The sequence below is a fragment of the Lissotriton helveticus genome, chromosome 10 (genome assembly GCF_964261635.1).
Source record: "Lissotriton helveticus chromosome 10, aLisHel1.1, whole genome shotgun sequence".
In the NCBI taxonomy this organism is placed as follows: Eukaryota; Metazoa; Chordata; class Amphibia; order Caudata; family Salamandridae; genus Lissotriton; species Lissotriton helveticus.
The window spans coordinates 1,107,162,367-1,107,176,814 of NC_136071.1; the positions used below are offsets into that span (position 1 = coordinate 1,107,162,367).

At 43.3% G+C, this 14,448-nt stretch overlaps 1 protein-coding gene across 2 annotated transcripts in view; it reads right to left on the minus strand.

Annotated features, from left to right (window-relative positions):
- The window catches only part of DNAJC13 (DnaJ heat shock protein family (Hsp40) member C13), a 1,517,524-nt gene that overhangs the window by 1,099,644 nt on the left and 403,432 nt on the right, over positions 1-14,448 (minus strand). For both annotated transcript variants that reach the window (XM_078663869.1, XM_078663868.1), the window contains exon 9: positions 9,040-9,131. In XM_078663869.1, coding sequence (XP_078519995.1) covers positions 9,040-9,131 — 92 coding nt within the window. The remainder of the gene's footprint in view (positions 1-9,039; positions 9,132-14,448) is intronic.

A 14,448-nucleotide genomic window follows, 5' to 3' on the forward strand; every position in this document is an offset into this window, starting at 1 on the left:
GTATATCGCGTTATGGAGACCCTGAGGTGTGTGGCTGCTAAATGAAGCGAAAAGAGAATAAGATGGTGATCAGTCTATGTCATAGGTATGGATATCAGAGCCTCCGGGAACGAGATGTTGGACAGTACCGGGTCGAGGAGGTGTCCTGCCTCATTTGTCGGCCCTGAAACCAGTTTGAGTAGTTGGCAGGCTGCCATATCATTTAAGAAATTATGAAATGTCTGGGTCATTATCCGACTTCAGACAGAGATTCAAAGCGCCAATAATGGTGAATAATGAAGGATCACAGTCCAAATGTCCTAGACTCCTTGCAACAGAGGAAAGGCCCCAAACCTCATCGTGTCCAAGACAGTTCCTATATTTTTTGCCAATTAGGTAGGATCCATCAAAGGTATATCAATAAGGGATGCCTACACATCTCCTGAAAGACTTGTCTATTGAATCCTCCATGCACTGTGACAGAGCACCACACTAGTGCCGACTGCTCGCCCGAAGCAATCAGTAGTATCCAGATAGCACAAATCAGATTTTTATCTGCATCCCAAAACCATCTTGAATGGTTTGAGCCAAGGAGGCCCTCGAACCTTCAAGGACCACAGGCAAGATCTGGTTCGCCATGCCTCAAAGGATATGTGTATAATGTCTTAGGAGGCAACTTGGGTTGACTGATCTCAAAGCTATGCTGGCCAAAGAGAACATATGTTTCCTGAATGCCAAATTTGTTTTTGACTCCCTAAGGGGTTGTGTGGAATGAAGTAGGATTCACCTGGCTTGTGGAAGCTTGGACCATCAAACTCTCAGAAGTAGAATGCTGTGGAAGGAAATCCATAGTGCCAGGCGCCAGTCTGTGGCGTCTGACCAGCTGCCTATTCACTTGCAGACAAGAACAAGGCTTAGACCAAGTGCCCATCCGCAAATATCTTAAAACCCTTTTGGTTTCTTGCTCTCTCCTTTACTTGCGGTTTTAGGTGTGTCCTCTAGCGCTGGGAGGCCTTTGGTAGCCATGCACTTTATAAGTGTTTTATTCAATTCAATCAGTGTCAGGTAGGGGTTCACTGAATGGGAGTAAGGACTCAAAGAGAAAGCAGGCCCAGTTAGCAGGAGTTCTGTGAGGAAGTTTATCAATAGAGGGTGGCTGTAGGTTCAGGACCTCAGGGGTATGTCTAAGAACCACAGCAAAGGAAGCACTCTCCTCAGGTGGTGGCCCAAGTGGGGCTAGTAAGCCCTTATCAGGAGGAAGTATCAATCCCACTGGCCTCCTGCAAACCAATGTATCCTGATAATGTGACGTCAAATCATCCCCATCACAACCACTTTCTTCTTTGGTTGGTGATAAACTGTGGTCAGACTTGAAACCAACAAGCTGACAGAGCATATGAGGACTGCTTGGAGGTAGTGGGAGTGTATTATCTGAAGCATACTGTACAGGAACATGATGTGATTGGGTGGAGTCAGACAGTAACCTGGTTCGGATATGCTCCAAGGTAGTGGGAGTGTTTTATCCGAAACAGACTTATAGGAACCAGATGCACTTGGGTGGAATCAGACCGTAACGTGCTTCAGATATTGGAGTCAGCACCAGATTCCACTCTGGTGATGTTGCGACTGATGTAGATTAAAAAGGAACTGGTGCTGGTCTTGGAACTGAATCGGAGTTGCTGCTGAACCCTAGATGAGTTCATGGGGCTCAGATCCACTGACTGTAACCCAACTGGAGACCCTGTAAATCCCAGAGATCCAAAGGCGCGTCAGATAGAGCTGGTAGAGTGCAAACAATATGCAGTTTTGTCTCCTTAAAGGCCTCAACCTGTTGAAGCATCACTGAGGGCCCAGGGAAGCCGGGGTACATTGGGACCGAATGGTGGATCAGTTAAAGTGGGGATCAGGAGAGAGCTCAAGTGCACCATGACACCCTTGAACTTCACCTTAGTAGGAGCAGCAGGATAGGGTGGAGTCCTGCTTCACCTGCTAACGGTGCTAACGGTTCTTCTTCGATTTGAGCTTCAACTTACCAATGACTAACCATAAAGAAGACCTTTCGTGTGATCAGCCTCAAGAGCATATTAGGGTCCACACCATTGACCTGAATAAGTGAATAATACTTAAGCAAGGTCTGTGACTTCTTTCGATATTTAGTAAAGTACAGCTTAACTTGACTGTCCCAGATAACCCTCTGGTGCCACTCATTGCACAAGTTGAAGTCCTGCCCAAGTCAAAACATGAAAAGCACACCTCGTGCCGATCTGCTACCTACATCTGTTCACAAATGTCAAGGCATGGGTTTAATTCTGTAGTCTTAGGTGGGGAATGTGTTCCCTTTCACACTGGATTTCAATTTGAAAAATCATCAAGATTGATAAAAAAATGGAGTGGAGCTCTGGATGCACGTTGAAAAGCACCGAAAGAAAGGAACGGACATTGAAGCATAGGAGTGCAGCTTATAAGTGGCTTCACTCCGTTACTTTCGGGTGGAACAAAGCCAATGTCGAGCTGCACGTAGGGAATATTCTAAAGGTAAGGAATCTACAATTAGAAGTATCCATCACTTTTTTTTGTTTGTGGGCTCTTCAGACCAGATAGATGAAAGTGTCAGTCAGATTATTACAACTTCAAGAAATAACCTATAGTTGGAAGTGTGTGAGTGCTCTGGTAAATCTTCAAGTTATAGCTGTCAACAGATGAAATGAATAAAATGCCTTCAATTTTCAAGAAATCATTTTCAGCGAAGAAATGACAGCAGTTGCTCAGCACATGGCATCATTTATTGAATTACATGGTTTTCTTATTCCACTGTTTAATTCTATTTTGTGAAGGAACTAGTTACCTCAATCAACCCTTATCATGAATGGGTGATTGACTCTCCATTTCTTGTTTTTCTCTTCTTTCAGGCTGCTCTAATTGTTTGACACTGTCCGGATGATGGCCCCGGTCAAGTACACCCCAAGGTCCGAAATGTTGATCTTCTTATAAAATATTGACTATTTAAATACATATATCAAATAAAGTTATACTTGAACTACAATCCATCTAAACTACAATGTGCTATTACACTCCATGGACAGACTATTATCTACAGCATTGAATTTGCTTATGTTTCTGCACCTTTCATTAAAGCAATGTGTTTTCTGCACTATATGATGTGCTACTATGAACCACCACTAACAATAGAAACACATTACTATAAAGTAAGGGTTTGGTTTAAATCTCATTGTGGATGGTTAAGTTCTAATTTGATGGTTTACCTTTTAATTCAATTTTTCTTTTTTTTTTTTACTTCAGAGTATGGCCCACCTCGTTTGCCTTATCCAAACATACCCCCTAAAAAAAGATTTTTCTTTTCCAATTGAAACAGTGTATAGTTGTATAAGTCATGGATAGAGAGTTCTATCCACTATTCGTGGAAGAAAGCAGTCTGATGCTTTGGCAGAACAGCCACTACTGCCAGAACTGTCAAATATCAGTTAAAACGGAGTACCTCCCAAGCTTCTGCAACAGAGTACAGATTTGAGCTCCAATCAACCAGTCAACCACAGTTTTAGGAGATTAGAATCCTCTTCCTTCACAGGTTTGAGGATCTAGAGCAGGACCCAGATGCATCTCTTCTACGCTTGGTTGAACTCTCAGCTTCTAATATTTTTCAACTGGAAACTGGACATTGAGATGGCCAGCACAGAGGCCAGTGTAGGATAAGGGATCCTGAATGAGAAATAAGTTTTCCCACTTTTACTAAAATTCAAGGATCATATTCAGATTTTGGTGTGTGCAAATTTGTCAGAAAGCAACACAGTGTCTGATAATGCTCGCCTTTGTGGTGGGTGTAAGTCCGACTGCCAGCATTGCTGGAGCTTTGCTCAGAGACTCTCAAAGTCTCTTACACCCCTGACATATCCAAAAGATACTAATGACCATGGAAGCGCTGGTCTCATTTGTGCATATGATGGGGTAGATATCCCTTTTCTGGTTCTGTTGAAGACACTTGTAATTTTTTGTCAAGTATATTGAAGGAGGAGAAGACGGCAGGGTGACTAACGCATTCAGGAGAGCCTTCTTTCTGGAAGTAAATACAGGGACAGTAAATCTGCTAGGGAATATATCACATGCCAACTCTTGAGGTGCAGCAATTATCAGTCTTGTAGTATCAAAGATGGTGAATAATGTTGTCAATTAAGTTACGAGTTGACAGCAGAATGAGCCCTGTTTTGGAAAGCTTTTTCCCTGTTGAACAACACCTACAATAAGATGAATGTTGTGAAGAATGGTTCCACTCAATCATATGTGGCTCATCTGAGGACCATTTCTTCAGTGTGGTGAGGGAATGTCCAGTGACTATAATCTACAGATCAACTATTCTTCGTACAGTGTCAAAATTACTGGACAGGCCAACTGACAACTGAGCATTCACCATGCATCATCAACCTGGGGATATCGGGTGATTTTAGAGGTAGCCGTGGAGAACAGGTGCTAGTGGGCATAGGCACTGTGGTTGCTAAAAGAGGCATTGTCAGGCAGTGGAATTATGCATCTGTACTTCGGTTTCAGCTTGGATAAGGGCCATGGATAGGCGAGCAAAAATGGAGGAAACAATTGAGAAGGGTAGAGGCTGTGATTCTAAATATAAACAGGTGTGCAGGAAATGTGGAGATGTCTTTGGTATCAAAACTGTGATTTGTGATTCACTGCTGCAGTACTCTATATGGAATGCTCTGCTTATCGTGATGTGTATTGTACTGAACAACTTAAGAATTATGCTTTATTAAAAGGAAAGTTGTTATTCTTTTCTGCAAAGCAAATAATGATTCCATTTGTCTGTTACTTGAAGTGAATTCCAAATTTTTGCAGTTTCGATGGTAGCTTATGTTTCCACTTTTTTGTGTTGAATGTCTTGTTTTCTAGCGTGTGACTCTGTAGACTTCGCTGGGTCCTCAAGCTTCCAGATCTTTTGAGGTTTGAGAGAAGGTTACTTGGTTTGTTGATCAGCGTCAATCGTGAGTCAGTGTGGATCTTGTGTGACTTTGCCTGTTACACCCCTTGCTGTGGTGCTTTCTTCCCCCATTTGCGATTTAGATGCCCTGGACCATTACTGATCCCTACTATCAACCTGGATTTTGTCCTCTTAATCCTACTTCTGTGGCGCAGAGGGCGGCAGCTGCTAGGGCATGGTCAGGACGAAAGTCCCCACCCCAGAAATCCATTATGGCTATGCTGACTGCTTCCATCGAGAGGGCGCCCAACCCTCCCGCCCCCCAAAAAGGGGGGGGGCTACGCCGAGCCCAGTGATAGCGCACTTGAATTACAGAGACCGGGATCTCCTGCTAAAGATGTTCCAGGCTAAGGGCCCCTGGACCTATAACGGCAGCAATATCACAACGTACCCAGACTACATAGTGGAGGTTCAGAAATGAAGGAACACCTTTGGAGCGGTCAAAGCAGAGCTATGAACTATGGGATTATGAGCCTTTTTTTTCAGCCAGGCTAAGAGTGGTGGATGCTAGTGTGACTCACTTCTTCCCCTCTCCGGTGAAGTCCTGATCATGACTGGGATCCAACGAGGTGCAAGACCAGCCGGAAGCTAACGTAATGATCTACTGGGCTGGACCAACAGGAGGCGTTTGGCCATTGTCTGCAGTCCCGCCCCACTTAGGAACAGGCAGCCAAGTAACAAGCATTGGTGGTGGCAGAGGTCTCCCTCTACAGCACCAACAGATTTCAGGTCCTGGCTCTGGAAAAGGAGCAGGAATCAGTGCTCGGAACCCCCAGCTCAGTCACTTCTGTGGGGGAGACCACTATTATACTGGAACTATCGCATTGGAGGGAGATGCCGGATGTGTGACATTACTCTGATAGTGCCGGGTGGTGCAGATGGGGGGTGATTGTGTCAAGTGGGGAGGGAGTTGAGAGACTCCGACATTACTGCCAGCTCAAGACCAGACCATTGTTTTGATGCATATGGTCTGTATTTGGGCCCAGGAAGGCCTGCTTGTTGACTTTCACTGCGGATCAACGCTCTTGGCACAACCCTCCAGAGATTGCCGCAAGGACTCTTTTGCACCAAAACACGATTAGTTGATTGCTGTGTTGTTTGGGCCTTTATGGCACAGTGCACATTAGCGTCAAAGCCAAGGGTGTGGGAGTTCTTGCTTCATTACAGTTTCAGACTTATGTTCAGACAAGGTGGGGCGGCATTGAGGGAGGGTTGGGGGCAGTAGGTGATGCGGAAAGTTCCAGGCTCTGCTGTGTCCTTACATATAAATGGCTACAACGTACTGACCTGAAACATCAGAGGCATGGCGTACCTTAGTCGTAGGCACACACATTTTATGCATCCCCCCTGCTATGGGGTGACATAGTTTTTAAGTGCAGTGACCTCAGATGTAAGGAAACTTTTATCTGTTGTATGTGGTGCAATGGAAGGCCTGTAGTCACAGTTTGAGTGGTCTCTCATGGGTAGCACAATACATGCTGCGGCCAATGGGAGACCCCTGGTGTACCTATGCCCTGGGCACCTTGGTATCATATACTAGGGACTTACAACGGTATACCAGTAGTCAATTGTGGATGCACAGAAGTACTTACCATGGTCAATTTAGGGGGGAGCACGGTGACAGGAGTCCTGATTAGCAGGATCCCAGTTAGACTAGTCAGAAAAACATACTGATACCAGCAAAAAGTGGGGGTAACCATGAAAGCAGATCTTACTTTCCTACAGGCAGTGTCCTTAGATTTTGAAAAGGCATTTAACACTCTAAGGTGGTCCTACCTGCTACTAGCTCTGGAGACCTTCGGTCTTTTTCTGGCACACATTGTGCTTGTATTAGAGGTGATAAATACTTGGGTGGTTGGACAAGAGGAGCCACAGATGCATCATGGGTTTCAGTGCATCCTAACACACGGGCTGGGCAGACGGTGGTCACAGTGCTATACATCGCTCTATAGGCTTCTAACCAGGGTCACACACTCCAGAGTAAGCCCCGATGGAACTAGCGCCTGGGGGTGGCATTGACAGATAAACAATGGGGGACGGCACTAGAATCAAGTTAGGTGGGTTTCTTGTAATGCCCGTCTAAAGTTCACACAGTTCAATTATTTGCACTAAACCTACCTTACACCACACCAGCTCCACTGGATGTTTTCAGGACTAGCTCCGTTGTGCCTGCGGTGCAGACACCCGGATGCGACCTATCTACACATGGTCTTGATTGCCAGACACTGGCATAGGTATGGCGCATATCTTGGCAGTAATTGATGTCCGCCTGGCAACTGATCCTGTTATGTCTGTAGGGAATGACAAAATTAAAAAAACGCGCCAAACACTATATGAAACTGGAAGACCCGACTATTCTGTATTTAAGCCCCTAACAGTGATGCTTTGGAAGGCAGCACTGCCCCCCTCAGAGGAATGTTGGCTCCTCCGCATTGAAAATTAATGGGCGGAGGCGGATGCCATGTCCCATAACATGCAGTTAAGAGGGAAAGAGGGAGCTGCCACACTATGGAATGCTTGTAGTCCCTTCCCGCTCTACTGAAAGTATTTGGGCCACATCCTATACACCATGAGGGCTAGCCGTCCTCCCCCTTGAGTTCCTCCACCACATGTGATTTTTTTCTAAGCTCACTGTACTGTTACTGGGTTGCTACTTCTGAGATACTGGTCTGTTGCTCGTAGTTTTGTCAAAATAGTAGTATGATATGTTTTTATTTTTTGGCAGCACTCTGATTGATTGGAACGCTACTGGACATTTATCTTACTGTATCATTGGAATGACAAATCTACACAAGTGCCTGTATCACGCCTATATAGCCTGTCGGGTCATGGTCATGTTGATGTTACCACTGTGAACTTAAGTGCTACTATATCTATGAGCTTATAAGTGGACAGTTGTTCAGCTATGTGAAATGCCAATATAGGCATATTTAAAAAATAAATCAAGTCAAATGAACTGTGAAGGGCTTCACGTGCAAGAAGAAATACAAAGAATGTTATGCAAATGTCATAAGAACAGTAGAATAGCAGAGATGCTTGGAAACCAGGAGATTAGAGGTAGTACAATGCACTACTATAATGCGCTAATTATGGCACAAAGCACTAATATAGGCAAGCACCTTCTTATCAAATTGGACACTTTTTATTTAGAATAATAAGTAGAGCTAGAACCCTGCCTAACTCGCCTACACCTAGTGGCCTCTGAAGACTTTGGAAATTTTCAAAATCCAAATGTCGACTCTCAGATGCCTTATATACATTATCTGTCAGTATTTAATGGTCAATACTTAATATTGGGTGATAAGCTCCTTAAGTGAACCATTTTGTTTGTTGAAAATAAAAACACCAAATAACGTGATAAAAAAAGGATACAATAACTTTCTATTTGTCTTCCCACTGCAAACTATTACATTTCCACTTATAAGATCTTTAAAGTAGAGGTGTGCAAAGATCCCAATGCCCTTTATGCTGTTCGTAAAGTTTTAATCCTTCCACTTGGCCCAATACAAGTTTTCTCTTGTTATCGCTATTTGGCACTTAAAGCGTATGTGCAACTTTCTTGAAAACAAAATATAAACCCATGCTACGAGCATTCTGTACAAAAGTGCATACCTTGCTCTGGTTCTAAAAACTACACTTGCATGTAGTTGATGAAAATGAGAGCTATGCAATATTAAAGCATTTGAAAAGTCCCGATTTTCATTCTCTGCAAATATTTTTTAGGATTGTTTTGCAAGAAATACACAAAGGTTGAGTAAAAAAACCAAATGAAATTTCCATACTTCTACTTTGAAGCTGAAGTGATTGTGGAAAAAAACATTGTTTTCTGCACAATACTACATCTAAACTGAAAAACAAGAGTTGATCAAATATGGTCTATTTGGAAGACATCAACACATATCAAGCATTTCTTTAGAAGTAGTAAGTCAGAAACTGTTATTCTGCGGGTCCAGATACGGTACTTCGTGCTCAGCCATGCAAACTATAACGTGTTTCGCTTACAATTTCATGAGTGTGCCCAGAAAAAGTTATAAAAAACATTTGTCTTTGTGCAGTACCTTTCTGTTGAAGAATATTTCCGGATCTGGCCCTTAATGAACTCTATGGTAAACAGCTGGGGATTTTCAGAATCCATCACAAGTGCAAATACCTAAAGCAGAAACATAAATAACTTAAAAGTAATGTTGACAGACATAATAGCATTTAACAACAATCACAATATGTGAGCCAATATATCTATTTCTAGTTATGGCTGAAGAAGTATTATTACCCACCTAAGTAAAGCACATACATCTGAAATTTGTCAGACACTTCTTCGTTTTACACAAAAATGCTTAAGCCTTATAACACACTCCTTTAACATTTTAGAACAAAAGACACAGCATGTTTTATTACTGATATTTTGCCAAGAGCACTTACAATAATGTAATTTACAGACCTTTTTATGTGTTACACTTTTGAGTGACACAGAAGGCTGCAAAATACTATTTTAATACAAAGTAACCATGCAGTCACATGAAATACCTTGCTGTGAAATATAGAGGAGCTTTCACAAAGTAAAATGCACTGGAAATCAATGCATTCAAAGAAAGGATGTGCATGTCAATGTTGTAGTGTCACGTGGCTGGCTTAGGCCTGGGAAGAAACACTGCCATTTTACACGCACATGTTCCTTAAGGTGCTTTCATTTCTACACGATGACTTTTGACACACATTTGCTTGCGTGACAGTGCAGGATTAGTTCTCTGAAACCACATTACTTACATTTCCACTTCATAGGCACACGATCACGACACCTTGAACATTTAGTACAAGGCCTAAACGTCCATCGTGCAAATTATGTTTGTTGTTCGTCCGTAAGACGATACAGCTGTCACAAGACGGTAACAATGACAGCTTGGCTAGGGCCTTGGTACGGAAGCATGGATGCTGTTATTATACACACGCATTTCCATGTTCCAATCAGAGGAGCACTCTGCTGTCATGCAAGGTCGCTTTTTATCGAAGTCTCAGCCCGGATGATTCTGGTTTTCCCTCTGCGAGGAGGGATGTCGAATTTGTGACCAAGACGGGGGCCTGATCACTCTCACCCACATGAATGGGGAGTTCGATCATTCAGTATGGGATTGTGCCAGATCACCCTTCCTAGGTATCTAGGTTAGGGAGCACATAGTAGTATTACACTATAGACAGTACTTATATACCAGTATACATATACTGCTTTAGCACAATGGTGGAATTGTTTATCCTTTTCAATGTTCTCCTATTGCTAATCCCTCATCTGTTTCTTTAATCATTGCAGAGCATATATTTTACACCAGTATCACTATGGTTCAATAAATATTGAAACACCTCTTTGTGTATTTCTTGTGCATCTCTCTGGGTATGCACGAGTGACTGAGTGAAAAGATTCTAGATCTGTTACCACAATTCCTTGGGGAGTCAGGGTTGTCATGTTCTGAGGCTGCCCAATTCATTTTTTGCCTTCTCAGGTTTAGCGGTATTTATGGTGGCACTGTGAGCTAGCAGGACTATAGACCAACATATCCTGAGGGTGTGCATAGAATCAGACTGGAGCCATCCCAACGTGTATGTTGACCAACAAACGCACAGTTCCTATTGAGAAAGTAGAAGCCATACGACAGTAGGAGAAAACATACAGTTATGTCCATCTTTATGAAGACCGATTTGCAAATATGGTTCCTTAAGATAGGACAAATTATTTCAGCTAAAAAAATGGTGAAAATGGAAATACTGTTTTGATACACAAATATACTTTTCCAATATTACATATTATACAGAGCAAAATAAATCATTAGCTTTAAAAGAAAAGAGGTGAGAAATGTTAACTATATTTGTTTTTCTCTGTACCCAAGGAAATCCTTTAAAAAGTTGTGTTTGCATGTATTAAACATTTCCTTTTTACCAGCAAAATTTAACATTATTTTAACAAGTGCTAAATGTACATTACTAGAGTTAATCTAGGTTCAACACTTTTCAGGAGTATGCATGTCAAATTTATGCTGAATTGATTGAGGTGAAAGGAGCTAACATGCCTCAGGGTGCTATATAGACAAAAAAGCGAGCTCATTTCAACAGATTTAAAGAGCATTTTAGGTCACTCCTTGTTGACTGTGAAAATACACTTTAAAGCTAAACCTGCATCACTATGTTTTTACAATTGACGTAATCGCTATGCTGGGAGTGATGGGTGGAGGGCCTGCAGGAGGGAGATTGTAGCCAGGTTGGTTAAACATTGCTCGAAAAAATATATAATGTATATGATGCCTTGACATAATTGTGTGCGATATTTGAGAACATTCTTTTCAGTGAAGATGTCTTGTATTTTCTTTGCCTTGTTGCACGTAGTGAGCAGGCATGTTATGCTTGTAAACCATTCACTTGAAAATGGTAAATGAAGTTTAGAGCCAGCGGGACTTTTAAAGAGAAAGTAAGTCATTTTTTCAATGCTTTCAATAAATGTATGATTAACCTCACCATCCAGGGCTTATATTTTTATTTTGTAACCTTACCAGAACTTTGTACCAGAACTAATACAAAATTAATAGAGACTCGCTGAGGTCATGCAAAGAGGAAGTTTGTTTATGTAATTTAACTTAATAGCTACAGTTCCCTTCTTTGTAACCTTGACATCATTTAAGGTCAGACACCTCGAATGCTGCTCTATTTAGATTGATTTTCCAGCATTTTCAATAACTGGTAGAATTTCCATAACTGATGTAGACAAGTCACTTTTCTGATAAATGATGCTAACAAAATGAGGAAGCAATGTGATGCTGGTACTTGAGCAGGACACAGAACAACATACCTCGGACTAGAGTCAAAACAGCATGCCTCTAACCCAGTTTAACCCATTCCCTGCGCTGCGAATTCCGGCGCGGGGTGGCTAGGGGGTGAGCGTGGCGCTTCGGTGCTTATGACCGCTCCACGCCGTCATGGGTCACAGGCGCCGTGTGCTCATGATGGCGTGGTGCCATCATGACCCCGCCCGCTCATTAATTCGCCCGCACAGACCGGGAATTAGTGCCGCGTGGGTGGAGCGGCAGCGGCATGACGGCTCCACGCCGTCATAAGCACACGCCTACCGTGACTATGAGCACCCAAGGGGTTAAGGAATTTTATGTAGTTTGTAGAGCACTCGTCACCCATCAGGGGAGCTCGAGCAGATGAGTGGCGTATGGTCCCTGTAGAGTTAATTGAAGAGCCAGGTCTTCTGCTTCTTGCGGAACTCAAATAGTGAGAAGGTGGCCCTGATTTACTGAGGGAGGTTGCTCAATACTTAGGGTGTGATGTAGGAAAACGAGCAACTGCCTGCTCGGTTTTTGTGAATGTGGGGGTGTTTGCAAGCAAGATTGAGAAAGATCTTGGTCATGAAGATGTTGGAACAGAATGGGGCTAAGGGAAGATCCCTGGGGGACTCAGCAGATCAGTTTCTTGATTTATGTTTTGTGAATGGTGGCATTCTAACACCTTGGGTTCTTCCTGTGAGGAAGAAGCAGATCCAGCAGAGTGTGGGTCCAATGTCGCGGAATTTTCTGATCAGAGTGCAGGGTGAAACGGTGTAGAAGACAGCAGATAGGTCGAGTGGAATGAGGTCTGCTGTTTCTCCATGGTCCAATATGGCCCTGATCTGACAGTAGCTGCAATGGGTGATGTAGTTCTTTCTGAAACGTAATTGGTGTTGTCCAGTAGGTGGTGAAGCTGGAGGTGAGTTGAGAGTTGCTTGTTGATGGGCTTCTCCTTCACTTTGGCTTTGTATGGGAGCAGGGCTTTAGGACAGAAATTGCACAGGTAATTTGGGTCGAATGAAGGTTTTTTGAGGAGGATGCGGGTGTCTGTGCGTTTCCAGTCCAGGAATGTGGCGGGTGCAATGGAGGTGTTAAAGATGTGGGAGAGAGCGGTGCTGATTAAGGACGTTCCCAGGTTGTAGATGTGGTGGAGGCATGGGTACGTGGTGGCACCTGAGTGGATGGTTCGCATGACTGACACGGTCATCTCTGGTAAAGGGTGTCCACACAGTCAGGTGCAAAAGAAACACTTGGAAGGAATGCTGGACAATGGAAACAATCACCCCCAGTCACAAGGATCTGGGTTTAATCCATCATTCTTTTGCTCACCACACCACCCCTGTTTGGACCCAGCCATATGCAAATCAGTCTTGACCCTGTTCCTTGTGGGAACAGTCCACCCCAAAGTGCAAAGCCAGGTCCTTCCTGGACCGGAAACAAGCATCCTGGGACCGGTTTCAGGACATCACCCTTCATCAGCGAGGCTAGCTTAAATCCAGTGGTGTAGTGAGCACGGGACCCACGTCTGGGCATACCATTCCCACTAAGGGCACATATGCAAAAGAGACAATTGATGGACGGAATGCTGGACAATGCAAACATTCACCCCCAGTCACAAGGATCTGGCTTTAATCCATTATTATTTTGCTCACCACCCCAGTTTAGACCAAGCCATGTGCAAATCAGTCTTGACCCTGTTCCTTGTAGGGACGGTCCAGCCCGAACTGCCAAGCCAGGTCCTCCCTGGACCGGAAACAAGCATCGTGGGACAAACCAATGTAACTTTTGCTGACTGGCTGCACGCACTATTCCTACACTCACCTATTATACCATGTACTTCGCCTGCCTTAATGTAGCAGAATTCAGTAGCACATCATAATCACCACTCTGCTGATGGAAGTGGCCTGTTGTATTAAACCAACACCTAGGGCAGGATCCAGCATCTGCTATAGCTGGTTCCTATGAAAGGCTCAACTGGTGATGAATGATGCATTCGGGCATGGTATAATGCTTGCCATCATGGATGAGTATATATTCATTAGAGGTTCTTCTGCAATGAGGTTTGTTAGCCAGTGATTTTTTCCCTTATTGAGTGACATTCTGAAAAGAAGCAGCACTTTAAGCTCCATTGTCCAAGCATCAGACATGTGTGGTCCGGAATCCATTGGAAGAAATATTGGGGCACATGTCGCCTGCACGATCTAGTGGAGGATTTCAGTAGTAGTAGTACAGGGAAGATCTTGCCCAAGTTGCACATCCCAGCCAGAAAAACAATGGATGCTAGATTTAAGCAAATTATAGAGCAGCCCCACATGGTTTCTCAACAATATGGAACAGAAAATGCTTGTTCCAAAACATTCACCAGGACAAATCATGCAGTGTTTCAAAGAAGGTTTTCAGAATTCGAAAAACCAGTATATTGATCCGAAGGCTACCATGAAAAAGGGTGAATTGCAATATCAAAAATGTACCAAAGCAATTTCACAAATTTATACTGGGTGTTTAGAGAATTAATCATATTTAGTTAAACACAAACTGAGTCAGGAAAACAAATGGCTCACTCTGTATGTATCTCACAACAAGATTACCCTGCAAATGATGTGCTTCCACCACTCTGACAAGGTATTGAGATGTTCTGAATTGCTGCACATAATGGCC